At 36.5% G+C, this 14,299-nt stretch overlaps 1 protein-coding gene and 1 pseudogene across 1 annotated transcript; both read right to left on the bottom strand.

Moving 5' to 3' along the window:
- Positions 1-237: 237 nt before the first annotated feature.
- Positions 238-1,581, bottom strand: LOC142524671 (U-box domain-containing protein 28-like; annotated as a pseudogene).
- Positions 1,582-7,332: 5,751 nt separating this feature from the next.
- Positions 7,333-13,327, bottom strand: LOC142525062 (PH, RCC1 and FYVE domains-containing protein 1-like). Its single transcript, XM_075629234.1, has 9 exons — positions 12,647-13,327; positions 11,454-11,540; positions 11,011-11,100; positions 10,833-10,919; positions 10,615-10,734; positions 8,481-10,514; positions 8,244-8,390; positions 7,804-8,138; positions 7,333-7,685 (listed from the first exon to the last, which is right to left on the bottom strand). Exons 1-9 carry the CDS (start codon positions 12,692-12,694, stop codon positions 7,526-7,528), a joined length of 3,108 nt encoding a protein of 1,035 aa, XP_075485349.1. The 5' UTR covers positions 12,695-13,327; the 3' UTR covers positions 7,333-7,525.
- Positions 13,328-14,299: the final 972 nt, after the last annotated feature.

The raw sequence follows: 14,299 nt of genomic DNA, 5'->3' as shown, positions 1-14,299 counted from the left end.
TAAGGAAAAAGAAAAGACACTTTTAAAGTAAGCAATTAATGCAAAGTAAAAAATTAATAAGGAGATAAATATAAATTCACATATAAAGTCACATATTTATATACTTTAATTTAATTTAATTATTTAATTAATTTAGATGGAGAAATTAATTTACATGGAGATTGAAGTAACATGTTTATAATAAATTCATAATTAACTAAGAGTGTCAAAGTAAATTCACAATTGAAATAACATAAATTCATAATTAGCAAGTGTGTCAAAGTAAATTTATAATTGAAGCGACGTATCTATAGAGATAATAGATATATAGAGTTAGTCAGCTCAATAAGGCGTGATGTGAGTTGTCCTAGTCTCGTAAGGACCCAGATTCGACTTCACGTTCTTTGCTCTCAGCACTTTGACCAATTCCCTGCACATCTGCTTTGTATTCTCCGAACAGTCACTCTGCATCACAAGTAGCACCTTGGTCAACCCGTTAACTTTCACCACCCTAACTTGGGCCAACGTGTCCCGTCCCAAGCAGCACACGCTCCACAGCACCCGGATACCGTTCTCCGTCGCCTCGCCGGAACACTTCATCAATTTCTCCACAATCCCCACCACACATTTCTCGTCTGCAGCGATCACCACCCTCCCCTCCGTGCAAGTGGCAATCAGTCGCTAGCATCCCCAGAGCCTTGTCGTTAACTGCACGATCCGCATTTGAAGAGAGGATTTCCCCAATTCTTGCCACTAAACCGAAACGGATCAGCTCCATCTTCACCTGCCTGGAGTTTGACATCGCCGATAGAGCTGAGAAACTGGCTTCTGCGGCTGATGTAACGGTTAGCAAATTGCACAGTTCGAGCAGTAAATCTGGCTTTCCAGCAAATGTGAGCTGAGATTTTGGATTTAATGCCATAATCTCCAAAACTTCGGCACATTTAACCTTTGATCGCGAGCTGCCTTTTTGCAACACGAAAGCGAATGATGACAAGCAATCAGTAGTACTCTTCAATATCAACTCATTCAATCTCTCCCCAACCACATTATCTCGCGCCATCAAATAAAAAATTTCAACGATCAATTCAGAGACTCGAATTTCATCGGCCTTCCCGAAGACCTCAACAAGCCTCGAAATCGCGTCACATGATTGGGCGACGAACTTCAAATTCTCCTCCGAGGCTTTTATGAAACCAATGATCTTATCCAGTGAAACAGGATTTAATTCACCTTCGATGACTTCAGCCACCTGCTGTTTCGAGATTGCAAACGTCGGTGATGACGGTGGCACCTCAAGAACCTGAGCCTGGGAGATCCAGAGATTTATGAGGCGGCGGAGCGTGAGATTCGGCGTGGTGTGGGTGGAGGGGAGGGTTTGCATGGTAGCTGGGCACGTGTTGTGGCCGAGAGCTAGCCACGTCTCAATGGAGGTGCGATCATACGTAACACCGGTGCAGAGGCTCACCGGGGACTTCATCACGTCCATGGAGATCGGGCAACGGAACAAACTAGGTACGGCAATGTTCAATTCCTGGCTTCTCTTTTCTCTTGCCATTGTTCTTCTTGTTAATTGATTAGAGGGTGTTTTTATATAATTATGGAGCAAAAAATACGACGTCGTCTCGTAAAACATAATAAAACTGATTATTAATTTTATTATTTTATAGTGAATTATTTGATTGTTAGGTAATAAAACATGAGACAAAGGGTTACCGTGCATGGGGTGATGTGTTGGGGCCCCATGCGTTGAAGAATTAAGAGTCAAACTTGATTTGCTCTATGAAAATTGATCACAATTATTATTTAATTAATTATCATGTGTGCTGTTGGATCATTTCGTTCATTTGAAAATGTACAGATTGATCGATAGACAATCTTTCTCCATCACCGTAATGTTCATATTTTTGTTTTAACTTTATTATAAAATTTACATATAATATGTTAACTGATTAATATTTTTGTTTTGTTACTCAAAATTTGTTAAAAAACCAGTATCATAAATCTTTATCTTATCAAAATATATTGATTTATTAAGAATTAGTTGACGAGATGACGAGACAAGCCCTTTTATTAGTAAAATGATCATATTAATGATATTTTTTGAACATGAATACTGATAATTAACGTATTTACTTGGCGGTGCCAAACAAACCAGGTTTATTATTTAGGAGTTGAGAGACCCAGGGGATCTTCGTAAATATTCCTAACGACATTCATAGCTGTACTTTGGTTTTTAAACCCAATTTTCTAACACTTAATTTGGATCCATACACGTGTTTTTTGAAGTGGAAGAGAGTTTGATTTTCGAAAATGGTTCGTTCTGTTTCCAAAACAAAAAGAAAATGAGTGTACGTCTTATTCTTAAAACGGCTGCTAAATTCAAAAATTGATAATCACCACATGAATAATAACTATAACGTTGCCATTCCACGTATATTTTAAAGAATATCGGAGGGTCTATTTGATAATATTCTCCAATATATAGTAGGAGTAAGTCTATCTCACGAATCTTTATGTGTGAGACGGGTCAACTCTACCGATATTCACAAATAAGATATTCGTCTCACAAAATACGACTCGTGAGTCCGTCTCATACAAGTTTTTGCCATATAATAGAGGGTCTATTTTATTTTTCTTTCCTTAATTTTACATTTATACTAGGATTATCATTGTTTATAGTAATATAAAATTTATAATTTCTCTGATCAAATAAAGAATTGTTTAAGCGACTTAAAAGAGCTAGCACTCTCTGACATAGATATCAGTTGGAAAAATTAGAGTGGCGGGATTAGAGATGTAAACAATCCAAATCAAACCAAACCAAACAGTATCAGGCTTGAGCTTGGTTCGTTTAGGATTGTTTGAGGCTCGAGCTCGAGCTTCTATTATCAGGCTCGAGCTCGGTTTGTATTGAAATTACTAAGCTCGAAAAAAGCTCGAGCTCGGCTCGTTAAAAGCTCGTTTATCATGTTAATCAAGCCGGACTCGAGCTTGATTCATTAATAGCTCGTTTATCATGTTTAACAAGCATGGCTTGAGCTCGGCTCGTTTTCGAGCTCGTAAAGCATAGAATTGAGCTCGAGTTTGAGCTTGATTTGAACTTGTTAAAAATTAAATATATCTATGAACTAACTTTAAATCAGACATAAAATATAAATTCATTCATAAATAACCAAAACGACAAAAAGAACAACTAAAAAAACATAAACTCGTTATATTATTGAACATCCCAAAATAATACATCCAACTTCCAGATAACAAATATTCGTCATACACTAATATCACCATATAAATAACATTGCACTAATTTCACTCCTTTAATACTCCATTCGCTGTGTTCCAAATAAATTTTATTTTTTAATCAATATAAATTCATTATATTCATTTTAATATAATATTTTAGGATAATAATTTTTAAAGTTACTCAACGTGTATATGACTTTGTGATGTAAATTTTTTGGGAAAAAAAGAATAAATTGATGTATTTCTGTTAATTTATTATGGTTTAAAGAACATTTTAGTATAATGATATGCAAATAAGATAAAAATGTAATTGTGACTATGTGGTGTAAATTAATCTTTTTTTCAACTATGTTTTTTGTTTAATTCCTTCCATTAACATTTGTACTAATATTTTTATTTGTCAACTCAACAAATGAGCCAAGTTCGAGCTGACGAGCCACCTAAACCAGTCGAGCTCGAGCTTACGAGCCACCTAAACAAATGAAGCTCGAGCTCGAGAGCCTATTATCAAACATGTTTGCGAGCCTATTATAAAACATGTTTGCGAGCTCATGAACCTAATATCTTTAGGCTTGAGCTTGGTTTGATTAAGTTTTCGAGCTCGAAATCGAGTTTGAGTTTGGCTTGATATGATTAACAAACGAACTCAAACGAGCTTTTTATCGAGCCGAGCTTAGCTCGCAAACGGTTTGGTTCATTTACATCTCTAGGCGGGATACATTACATTGATATACCTTCTGATCTTAACCTAGTTACACAACAAGAAACATATATACGAAACGTGTTGTTTTTCTATTTTTGAGAAAGAATGATTTCATAAATACTAAGATAATAAGTCAGGATATACAATTTTAGAAAACCAAGAAGGAAAACCACTGTGAAGCCATTCTATGAGTTCAAAACGAGTCGAGCCAAATGGTGCGCAACTTCATTAGCCGATCGCCTCATATGGTTCAAAGATATATATATATATATATATATATATATATATATGATGTCTGGCTCATTAAGAAGTTGCCGAATTTCTATAATTAAAGTGTCATCTGGACCAAAATCGTCGAAAGGTTGATTGACTCTATTAACTGTCGGAAAGGATCGGAGTCCGAGAATATGCAAACAGCAGATAGCCCAAGATGAAGGCAAAACTTCAAACCGAACTGTATGGGTAATAAGTCGCCAGATCAGAATCTTCCACCAACCATGATTATGATGAGAAGATTGAAACTAAGGAGGTGCCATACCATTCACCTGAATTGCATAGCTTGGCTTCACAATATAAATCACCTTACAACTCCCGTGACAAAATCTAATATCCGCACAGCCCCTACGGTTCAAGTGAATATCTAGAATTGCTTCGGCTTCATAGAGCATATACCAGACCTGGTTTTTTGTCCTTTGTGTACTAAATATATAAATTTTAAAAGTGTAAATAATTTATTATTGACCAAATATATCATATATGCATAAATGTAGGATGATTTTAAACTTTTAATCTTTTAAATGGTCAAGAGTGAGGGGCAACTGCAACCGGTTCCGGTTCCATGTTACCTATATACACGTTAGAGAATTCTTCGACTTCATGGGGAAAAAACACTCACACTTAAAGGTAATATTTCTTATCAATCAAATATCTCCAGTTTAGAGAATTTAATATTTTTAGGAAGCTCATGGAATTTAAAAAGTAACTATGTTAATTGGTTTGGACGTTTCGTTACACAATCGCTAGTCATCTTCTGATCATATGGAGTAGGAACTAATGCAGCATTGCGATTTTTTCGTCAACCACGTTTCCTTGTTTAAAGACTTTATTATGAAAAAAAGGTGCACTGTATGCCCCACAGTCGGCCATTTATTTCAATTGGGTCCATGCATTCACCTAACCAGGCAACATCGCACCTCTTTTTCCTTAGATTTTTCCACTTATTTCCATGTTAGTATGTTACCCCTTCCTATATATCTCATTCCTTTAAACCATCTTCCCCAAGACCCGCTCAAACCTCAAAGTAAACATCTAACTCATTATTAACTTATCAATTAACAAGAGCGTCAAAATAGAGAGGACGGCCTTCATCATGTCTTAACAAATATGTCAATATTATTGATAATATTTTCAATGTATTTTCATTGTAAAAGATTAGGTGATCGAATGTAGGGTAACGATATACGGAAATAAAAAGAGAGAATACTTGTATGGATCTGAATTCGTAAAATTCAAGTAGATATACCGAGATGCGGTATAACTAACATCAATGACTTTAACCAAAGGTTAATTGATGTAATGAAGATTTTTAGGATATGATTATATTCGTAATCTACTGTGGATTTTTTTTAAAATCAATCTGTCCTGAATGTGTAAGAGATATAATTGAATGGGACATGCACATTGAATTTCATGTTAGTTAGTTGAAGAAGAAAAAATGTAGTACAAATATTGTATTTAATGCTCCATTCTTTCCTCCTCTCCTTGTTGTCCTTTGTCTTGCCTCTCCCACATATGTTTCAGACACAAGCTTCCCAAATGTTTCACTTTTAAAATTTTGTATTCTTGCATGGTACTACTGCCATATTTATTAGCACAACAAACTAAACCCTTTCACCAACTAACCTATATAAACTATTTCAATTTGCACACACATCATTCACCATCCATCTCAAAAATAAACCCAAGAATCCTTCTCCCCAATATTAAACTCGATCTCGTGTTTTCTTCTGTTCTCCATGCCCATTTGAGATGGGGAAAAAATCTCAAATAATCCCCATTTTACTCCTATATTCGTTCATGTTTCTTGCTAATTATCACCATGCAAACGGGGCTAGACATACACAATCCTTCAAGATTAAGCCACAAACTCATCATCACCATACGATTTCTCCGAACACTTTCTTGGGGTTCTTGCCTAAAGGAATCCCTATACCGCCTTCTGCTCCTTCCAAGAGGCACAATGGTATCGGATTGCAGGGCCGAGACGGTTCGCCTTGAAGTCATATATATACATACACACACCGATACACATATACTTACAGTGAAAAATATTCTGTTGCTTGATATTATTCTTCCTCTTCAAATAGGAAATAGATGGAAGAGGATATATTTAGTGGCCTGCTGTAAATGTGAATGAGTGTTCTTTGATTAGCTAGGTGACTTTGGAAATTCTCTGTTATCGATGCTTTAAATGAGAAGTGATTAACCATTTTATACAGAAACAGAAGTTTTATGCATATACTTTTACAGTTGTATCACATTTTGTTGGTTCTTCTCGTTCGATAAAATCCTCAGAGTTTCATATATTGACTCAGACCATCCTCCCTTTGAGCTAGTTTTGGAGTTGAGTTAGATTCAAGTTCCGATATGTAACACATTTTATTGCTTTGTGCTCCATTTTACTTAATTTCTGGTTGAGATTGCAGTATTTGATATCTCGAATATAGTTTTATGCTTATCCAAGGCAGTCTCGGAAATTTTGGAGCGTAGGGGCATCTAAACATGTAATGAAATCGGCAAAAAAAAACTTTGGGATAAATTAAAATTCTTGAAAGAGATTAAAGAAGTGTTGATCATTATGTATTTTTTATTCACAAATTTATGTGATATAATCACTTTTTTAGGGGTTGAGAATATTATTCATTAAATATATCGGGTTGGTTTGTTGACGTATGTGTGCGCTAATTTAATGCATGCATTGACAAATTTGGTAATTGATTTTATTTTATTTTATTTTAATTCTAGTTTGATATTTCGTCTTTTTGTAGGACTTGTGTTCTCCTTATCAACCAACGTTATATCCTGACATTGACCAAGAACAAAAAGGCAAGCATACCATGTCCACATATTAAAATATCAAAATTCTACTTTATTTTGAATTGGAGAAAAGTTTAAGCGCAATTTGTGCTTAAAAATAATTATTTTTTCAATAATGATATATATTTTTTTTGAAGAAATTTAGCTTCATGTTGAAACTATATTAATGGAAGATGACATTATGTTTTTTCATGAGCTATTCACATGGAAAGTGACGATTTAATAAAAGGAAGTTTTCTTCAAAATGAAGAATTCGACCGTGAAAAGAGGTTAAATATTCAAAACTTTTGAGATGGAAACAACAAAAGATAAAGCAAGCTAGCACAAAATTGACAAAACTATATGAAATATATCAGAGATTTTTATGTGTTTTTTTTACAGAGATTAATAAAATAATAAGGACAAGGGGACAAGTAAAGCGAAAAAAGGAAGTTGGTTTCCGCTTGCTCGACAACTACACTTGGCTAAGATATACAGAGATTTTAGTACCTCTACTGTTTCCTAAACCTGGGAAGAAGGTGAAAGAGCTCCATCATATCTCAGGGCCGTCTGGCAAAATACCGACACCTTGTCTGATCCACGAATGTTGTATGTCTCGTATATTTTTTCCCGGTTCTCCAACCACCAAGTTTCTGCTTGGTGTTCCCTGAATCTTCTTCGACTGCACACAAAAAAAGGCCAGGAAACTTATTGTTTGTGGCTAACAGCAATCTAGAATACCACCCCATCACATATAAAAAGAATTCCAACAAGAAAATATAAGGTGCTAAAATTCCCACCTGAAGCGTACTCTCTTGAGGTCTCTAGTTCCATCTTGAAGCGGTACCAGTGTTATATATACACCAGATTCGTATTGTTCAATGCACTCTGCTTCAATGTGGCCACAAGCATTGTTTTTAGATATCAAGTCACTATCAGCAGCTTTGTCATGCTTGGATTCTTTAGCATCAACCCGTTGGAGGGTGTTGCTTGTACAAGAAGGGACACTTGAACCACCATTGGGAGGTCTGATATCTGAGTTACCATGTGTCTCATTCGGTTCCAATCCATTTACCAACCTGAAGCTTTCACTGTCACACACTGCAAGTGGCAACCTCTTGGACATATCTTTGAGCTAGAAAATGAGAAAATTATTGAGTCAGCTGCTGACGATTATAAAAGAAAGATACAAGCGTCGACTTTCATCGGGCATGGACATGTAAATGCCAATCAAGCTAACCTGAGCTGTGAGTGACTTTATAACTTCTTTTGCAGCCTTGCATTTAGTTGATTCCTCGGCAGCTAACACCATTGCCTCCTGAACTATCTTAGCTGAATTTCTTAGCTCCAATTCTTGCAGTTCATATCGATTTTTAAAGTTGTCTACCTATACATCATGTTCATGACAATAAATTAAAAAAACAAGGTCCTTTCCTCAAAATAAACAATGAGAGACAAATGAAACTTCACGATGTACCTGAACCCGCAATTTATTCACTTCTTGATTCAGAAGTTCATTGATCTTCAAACTTTCAGCACTTGTTTCCGAAGAAGAAAGTACTGATACTGTAGGACCCGGAGTTGCACATCGTGGAGGACTACACTTTATCGACAAGGGTGACAAGGCCCTTGAATTCACAATCGATGGTGCAAGAAGAGGCTTTGGACATGTTTGAAGTCCATCGATAGTTATACAGACCGCATCAGCTTTTTTCCCTTGTTTTGCTACTTTTTCATTGAACAGTTCGATCAAATCAAGGCTAGATGGGTTCTCCAACTTAAAAGCATCTTTGTACAACTTGTTCTTGTTTTCGGCGGAAAGAGGTGGAACAGCGGTGTTTCTTCGGCATTTTACCCCAGCTTCAGCTACCTTACTTAGTTTAGCAAAACAAGAATCACATACACGATACTGTTTGCAGGGATTAGGTGCCAACGAAACCCTTATGGCTTTTTTTGAACTACATGCATGACAGTGTACTAGTCCACAATTATAGCAATTGTGCCTCTTTCGGGTGAAGCCAAACGTCAGTCTACAAGCAGAGCACTGGGACTGCTCGGCTCCCGAAACCCGTTTGTGTAGGCATATAGCGGCACTGTAATTTCTACCACATGCAATGGATTTAACATGACGATCCTTTAGAGCTTCGAGAACTGTTGGCATCTTTCTGTCGTCTATATCACCATGGCCCAACCTCCCGTTAGCTCCTTTACCCCACGTGTAGACCTCATTTTTTGATGTCAACACAGCAACGTGATATGCCCCACAAGCGACTTGTTCAACAGATTCACCAGTAATGTTATCTTCTACCAAGCAAGGAGACGTACCGTCAGATTGTGGATTTCCTAGCTGGCCATAGACTGTACTTCCCATCGTGAAAACACGACCTGATGTAGTCAGACCTATTGTCAAACTATGCCCGCAGGAAACTTGGTGGAAATCATAGTCGATAAGTGTAGGAACACGAGTTGGTTTCAGTCGAGGTTCCTTGTCACCGTGTCCAAGTCGATTTTTATCACCATCACCCCAAGTGAACAATTTTCCGGATGAAACAGTAGCACAAAACTGTGTTATCGTAACTTCAACCACGGCAGCAGTGTGCCACACTCCACAGGCAACTGCCATGGTCCTCAACCCTGAAAGAGACTTGATCTCCCTAGGATACATAACCTTTTCCCGATTACCGTGGCCTAACGCTCCAAATGTTCCATCTCCAAAGGTAAACATCTGTCCAGTAGTCGTTATCAAGGCAGTATGCCACTGACCACAAGAAACTGTCGCAACTTGACGCCCATCTAAAGGACCGGAAATTCTCTTTGGTACCCAGTGACATAGATCTGTGCCGTGACCCAATATTCCGGCATTATGCGTACCGTCACCCCACGTGTAAAGCTCCCCAGCCATTGTTATTGCACAAGAATGAAACTCTCCGCATGCCACGAAATCAACATTGCAAAAGGATAAAGATTCCACCAGACGAGGTTGAGTAAGATCTTTCCCGACTCCGTGGCCAAGACGCCCCCCGGATTCTTCGCCCCAGCTGAAGAGTTCGCCTTGCCTAGTGACGAGGGTGGCATGCCTGACCCCGCAGGCTACTTGATGAACGTCCAGAACAACATTACATTCCAACGGCCTGGGAAGAAGAACATCAGCTCTTGTGATAACGGAATGAGCATTCTCTTGGGGCCTGGCCTTAACGAGATTATCACAAATAACCTCACCCCATATATAAACATCCCCCAAAGCATCAGAATCATCGGGCGCAGAACCGTGACTAGAATTACTTGGGCCACTAGATACGCTAACCCGAAAAGCATCCGAACCATATCCATTTACTTGCATATTTGTTTGATCCAGAGCTACATGTGACCTTTCTGAATGGACCAAAGTATCCTCTGGGTAATAGCTCTTCATAGAAGATGTCATATTTGAGCTAATGGAAACCTCGGGCAAGCTTCGAATAGGACTCAAAGAACAGTTGTTCAAACTATTTGACGTCAAATCTCTGTTATCCTGGATCCATATTATAAGTAGGACATATTTTAAATGTGTTATATTTTATTTTAATGTTAAAAACAAAAACAAAGAAAAAAAGAGTTCAGGTCATCTTTACGTCAAAATATAAGCCTCCATCACTCCATCCATCAATTTTTGAACGTCCGGCTTGGCTAGATGATAGCAATGTTTTAAGACCTGCTATCCAGATCGCCGCCTCAACTTTGTCCTTGCAAATCTAGTAACATAACAACTATGCAATTGGTAGGCCGAACGGTCAAGTACAAACGTAACATGTAAATAGAAAATGTTCAAGAGAACTTGCTTGTCACCTACCAGATCGAGGGATCTCTTCCCGTTGTTATACAAGAGGGAAAACGACAAGTATTCCTTTTCGGGGCATAGGTGCTGTCGAAAAACGGCCTGGTGAAAAGTTCATTTTAATAATTAGTATGAATAATAGCAATCAAGATAAATCAAATTAATAACATGAAATAAGGTCTCCAAATCTCACAGTTCTTTGTCCAGGGATAATTCTCAAAACTGAAGCTAGCTTCAAACTTCTTTCACCGCTAGTAGAGATCCAAATCAAAGATGTTTCATCCTGCAACATGAATTACAAACAGACATTACTGTGCCATTGAATAAATACATGAAGACAAGTTAAATGTCGGTGATGGCTTATAACAGAGTGCAGCCCGCCATTTTAGTACCAAGAATGATTGAAATTAACCATTGCTGACAGAATACATCTATTATTCCATAAAGTCTTGGGTTTTGAAAATCTTTTTAATTTGCATCACAAATGAATTGCAATGTCAAGTAAACCAAAAAATAACGATAATAGACATACTCTCGAGGAAAAGTAGAAAAAGCGTTACTATATTATATTAGAAATGATAGTAATAGTGTATCATATTAGTGAATCACATTGTGCATAAACTGTATTAGACATACATTAGAGAGTCTAAATGGATAAACTTTAGGCTTTCCTTTACGACCATATTTAAGCAATCGAGCACCCTTCTTTAGAGCAATCAATGCCTGCATAAATTAAAGGGGACCAATCAAAATCAGATGCAATAAGAATTTATATGATATTATTATATGATATATGAATAATGACTGGGAAGAATAGTGAACACCAAATAATACACCCTTATTATTGGAAGGAACTGATGTGAATTGTGAGAATTGTAAGAAGAAGAATGGACGGAAGCTCTATATATTTTCTTTTAATAGTTTACACTATATAGACGCAAGCATAAGCTTTAGCAAAAAAGGAAAGTCCAAAACCAATTGCATCTGTCAATCTCTAATTGCATCAGTCAATGTGTACGATGATTCTTGATTTGAGTATACTTATTTTTTTCTTGATATGCTCTTTTATTAGTGATAATCAGGCCTTGACCTTAGTAATTATTCTTATCATGTTCCATACCCAAGCACAAAAACCATATATATGTAATCTAAATTTCGACATGCCATGTGTTCCTCCAACTACAATCATGTTAACAAACATAAGGTTATTGTGGACACAAGGACATGGATCACATAGTTCTTCAACACAAGTCAAATGGGCGAAAGACAGTATTTGATTAAATGATTTCTTCAATTGAAATGCTCGGGAGAGTCAAAGCCGGTGTAAACTATCATATAAGCGTTAAACTATAACATCTTTATCAGATGGGATGCCTGGTTCGACTGAACTAGCTAAGACCTACTGATTAATATGGCCATTTATTTTCAGCAGGAGAGGCACTCTTGCACTAGAACGCACATATGTCGAATTCATCCAATTTTACTAGTTTAAACATCAAAGATTCATAGCACACCTTGACTAAACAAATCTAACAAATGAAAAAATGCTAAAAATAATGAATAAGCAAATGAACAGCCAAAAGAACATCAAGTTACCATCCAATTCAAGCATTCAACGATACAAGTCCAGTTTCAGCATTACATGCATTTTTTTTTAAAATTTAAAATTCAAGGAGTAAACAACCAATTAAAAAAATCTGTAGATGTATTGTATAAAGCTGTTAGAAACAACAGGGAAGGGATTTTGTTTTCAGGAAAACAATCATTAACATGAAAATAATATTCTAAGTTTAAAGATTACGCTTTTACAGAAGCAGAGATATATATACCTGCAGAATTTCACGGTCGGCATTAGCAAAGCTAAAAAGATCTGCCATTCCATGTCAAAAGCTCACATCTACACCAACACTGCCACCATCCGGCCCCTCTGCTCATTATCACCACCGCACCCCGTCACCTCTCACGCAAACACCGAACACCCTCCATTCCCCATTCAAACTACCATAACATCCGCAAATCATCCAACCACAAAATCCGTGCCTTTCATCTCCCTTTGATCTGTTAATTCTTGTCGCCAAACAACCCAAAAAAAAAAGTTTTAACTATCCCAAGTACAGAAGCCCAAAAGTCAAAACAGAATCCTTCCTCCCGTAAAACACGGAATTTAACAGAATCCCACGTCGGGAAAAGGTCTCAATCGGTGTATGAAGCGGTTGCAGCCCGGTTCAAACCAACTCCTGCCACGGCCAAAATAGCTGTAGGATGAAAAAACCAAAAGCAGAAAATGGAAGACACGGGCGTCGGTGGCGTGCAAGTATGAATGATCACAGAGTACGGAGTCAAGGTGAGGAGAAAGAAAATGGCAGCAGCAGATATTCAGTCAGAAATCTTGCCGGAGAGTACACAAAGATATTCAGTTCTGTTGCCATGTACGGAGTTGTGCGTGCTTCCGTGTACCGGTATACACACACATCTATATATGGAATATCGGCACACGTCTGGATTAATTTTTATCAATACGTAGCTAATCAAATATCTACAAAACACAAAACATCGATAATTTTATAAGATAAATATTTTATTTAATTTATATAATATCAAATACAAAAAACCTCCTGCACTTTTTTATTCGTATTTAATTTATTTCATTTAATTATATAAAACATTATGTTTATGTAAAAAAAAAATGTATTAATGGTAGTTTGAATAAAACAACGGGCATGAAAAACAGTTGTCTATACTCGTACGATTAATAATAAGACTAGTCACTCTGCACACGCATTGCGTGTGTGTACAATCTTTTTTATCATTATCGATGGACTAAAGTGAAATTTGACAAATTATGAAGGGACTAAATTGATATTTGAATGGTTGAAATTAAAAAAATAAAAATAAAAAAGTGTATTGAAATTTAAAAAAAAAAACAAAAAACAAAAGTGTAATATTAGTATCATATAAGCGTAAAACTAGACAAAAAAATGATGTCCTCTTTAGATAGTTATTATGATGTTCTCACATTTAATAATATAGTATAGAAGAGAAAATGAAGTGTGAAATATTTTCTTTAAACAGAAAAAACAAGGCTTCAAATTTCAATGATCCAATTGCAAACTTTACAAATCAAGCTTTGGGCTAAGTGGCCTAGCCCTTGCATTGCCCATATTCTTATCGAATTTAAATTTATAATTGTCAACGTATCTAAATTAGTCCAGAACCACATAATGGATTACATTTACATAAAAATAAAATAATTACTAGAGAAAATGGAAGATTTTTTTTAATATAATGTCGAATTAAAGTTTTATATCAATATAATTAGAAAGGCTTTTACTTTTTTAAAAAATACATTAAAGATACCGTACATTGATACAGTACTGATGCGATCCGCGTGAATAGGGTGAGCGAGATCGGACTATCCAACGAATCTAATGAGGGGGAAAATAAGCAGGGAAATGCCTTCTAAGATAAGAATATCTCTCCTG

This window comes from Primulina tabacum, chromosome 14 (genome assembly GCF_025594145.1).
Source record: "Primulina tabacum isolate GXHZ01 chromosome 14, ASM2559414v2, whole genome shotgun sequence".
Lineage (NCBI taxonomy): Eukaryota > Viridiplantae > Streptophyta > Magnoliopsida > Lamiales > Gesneriaceae > Primulina > Primulina tabacum.
The sequence above is the reverse complement of the archived record's forward strand: the minus strand, read 5'-3'. Positions and strand labels throughout refer to the sequence as shown.

Excerpts from the sequence above, each read along its gene's own strand:
- LOC142525062 (XM_075629234.1), bottom strand. The coding sequence starts at position 12,694 with ATGGCAGATCTTTTTAGCTTTGCTAATGCCGACCGTGAAATTCTGCAG. Across the intron at positions 11,101-11,453 it reads ATCCATTTAGACTCTCTAAT|GATGAAACATCTTTGATTTG; the intron begins GTATGTCTAATA and ends TTCATGTTGCAG. Across the intron at positions 10,920-11,010 it reads TTATCCCTGGACAAAGAACT|GCCGTTTTTCGACAGCACCT; the intron begins GTGAGATTTGGA and ends ACTTTTCACCAG.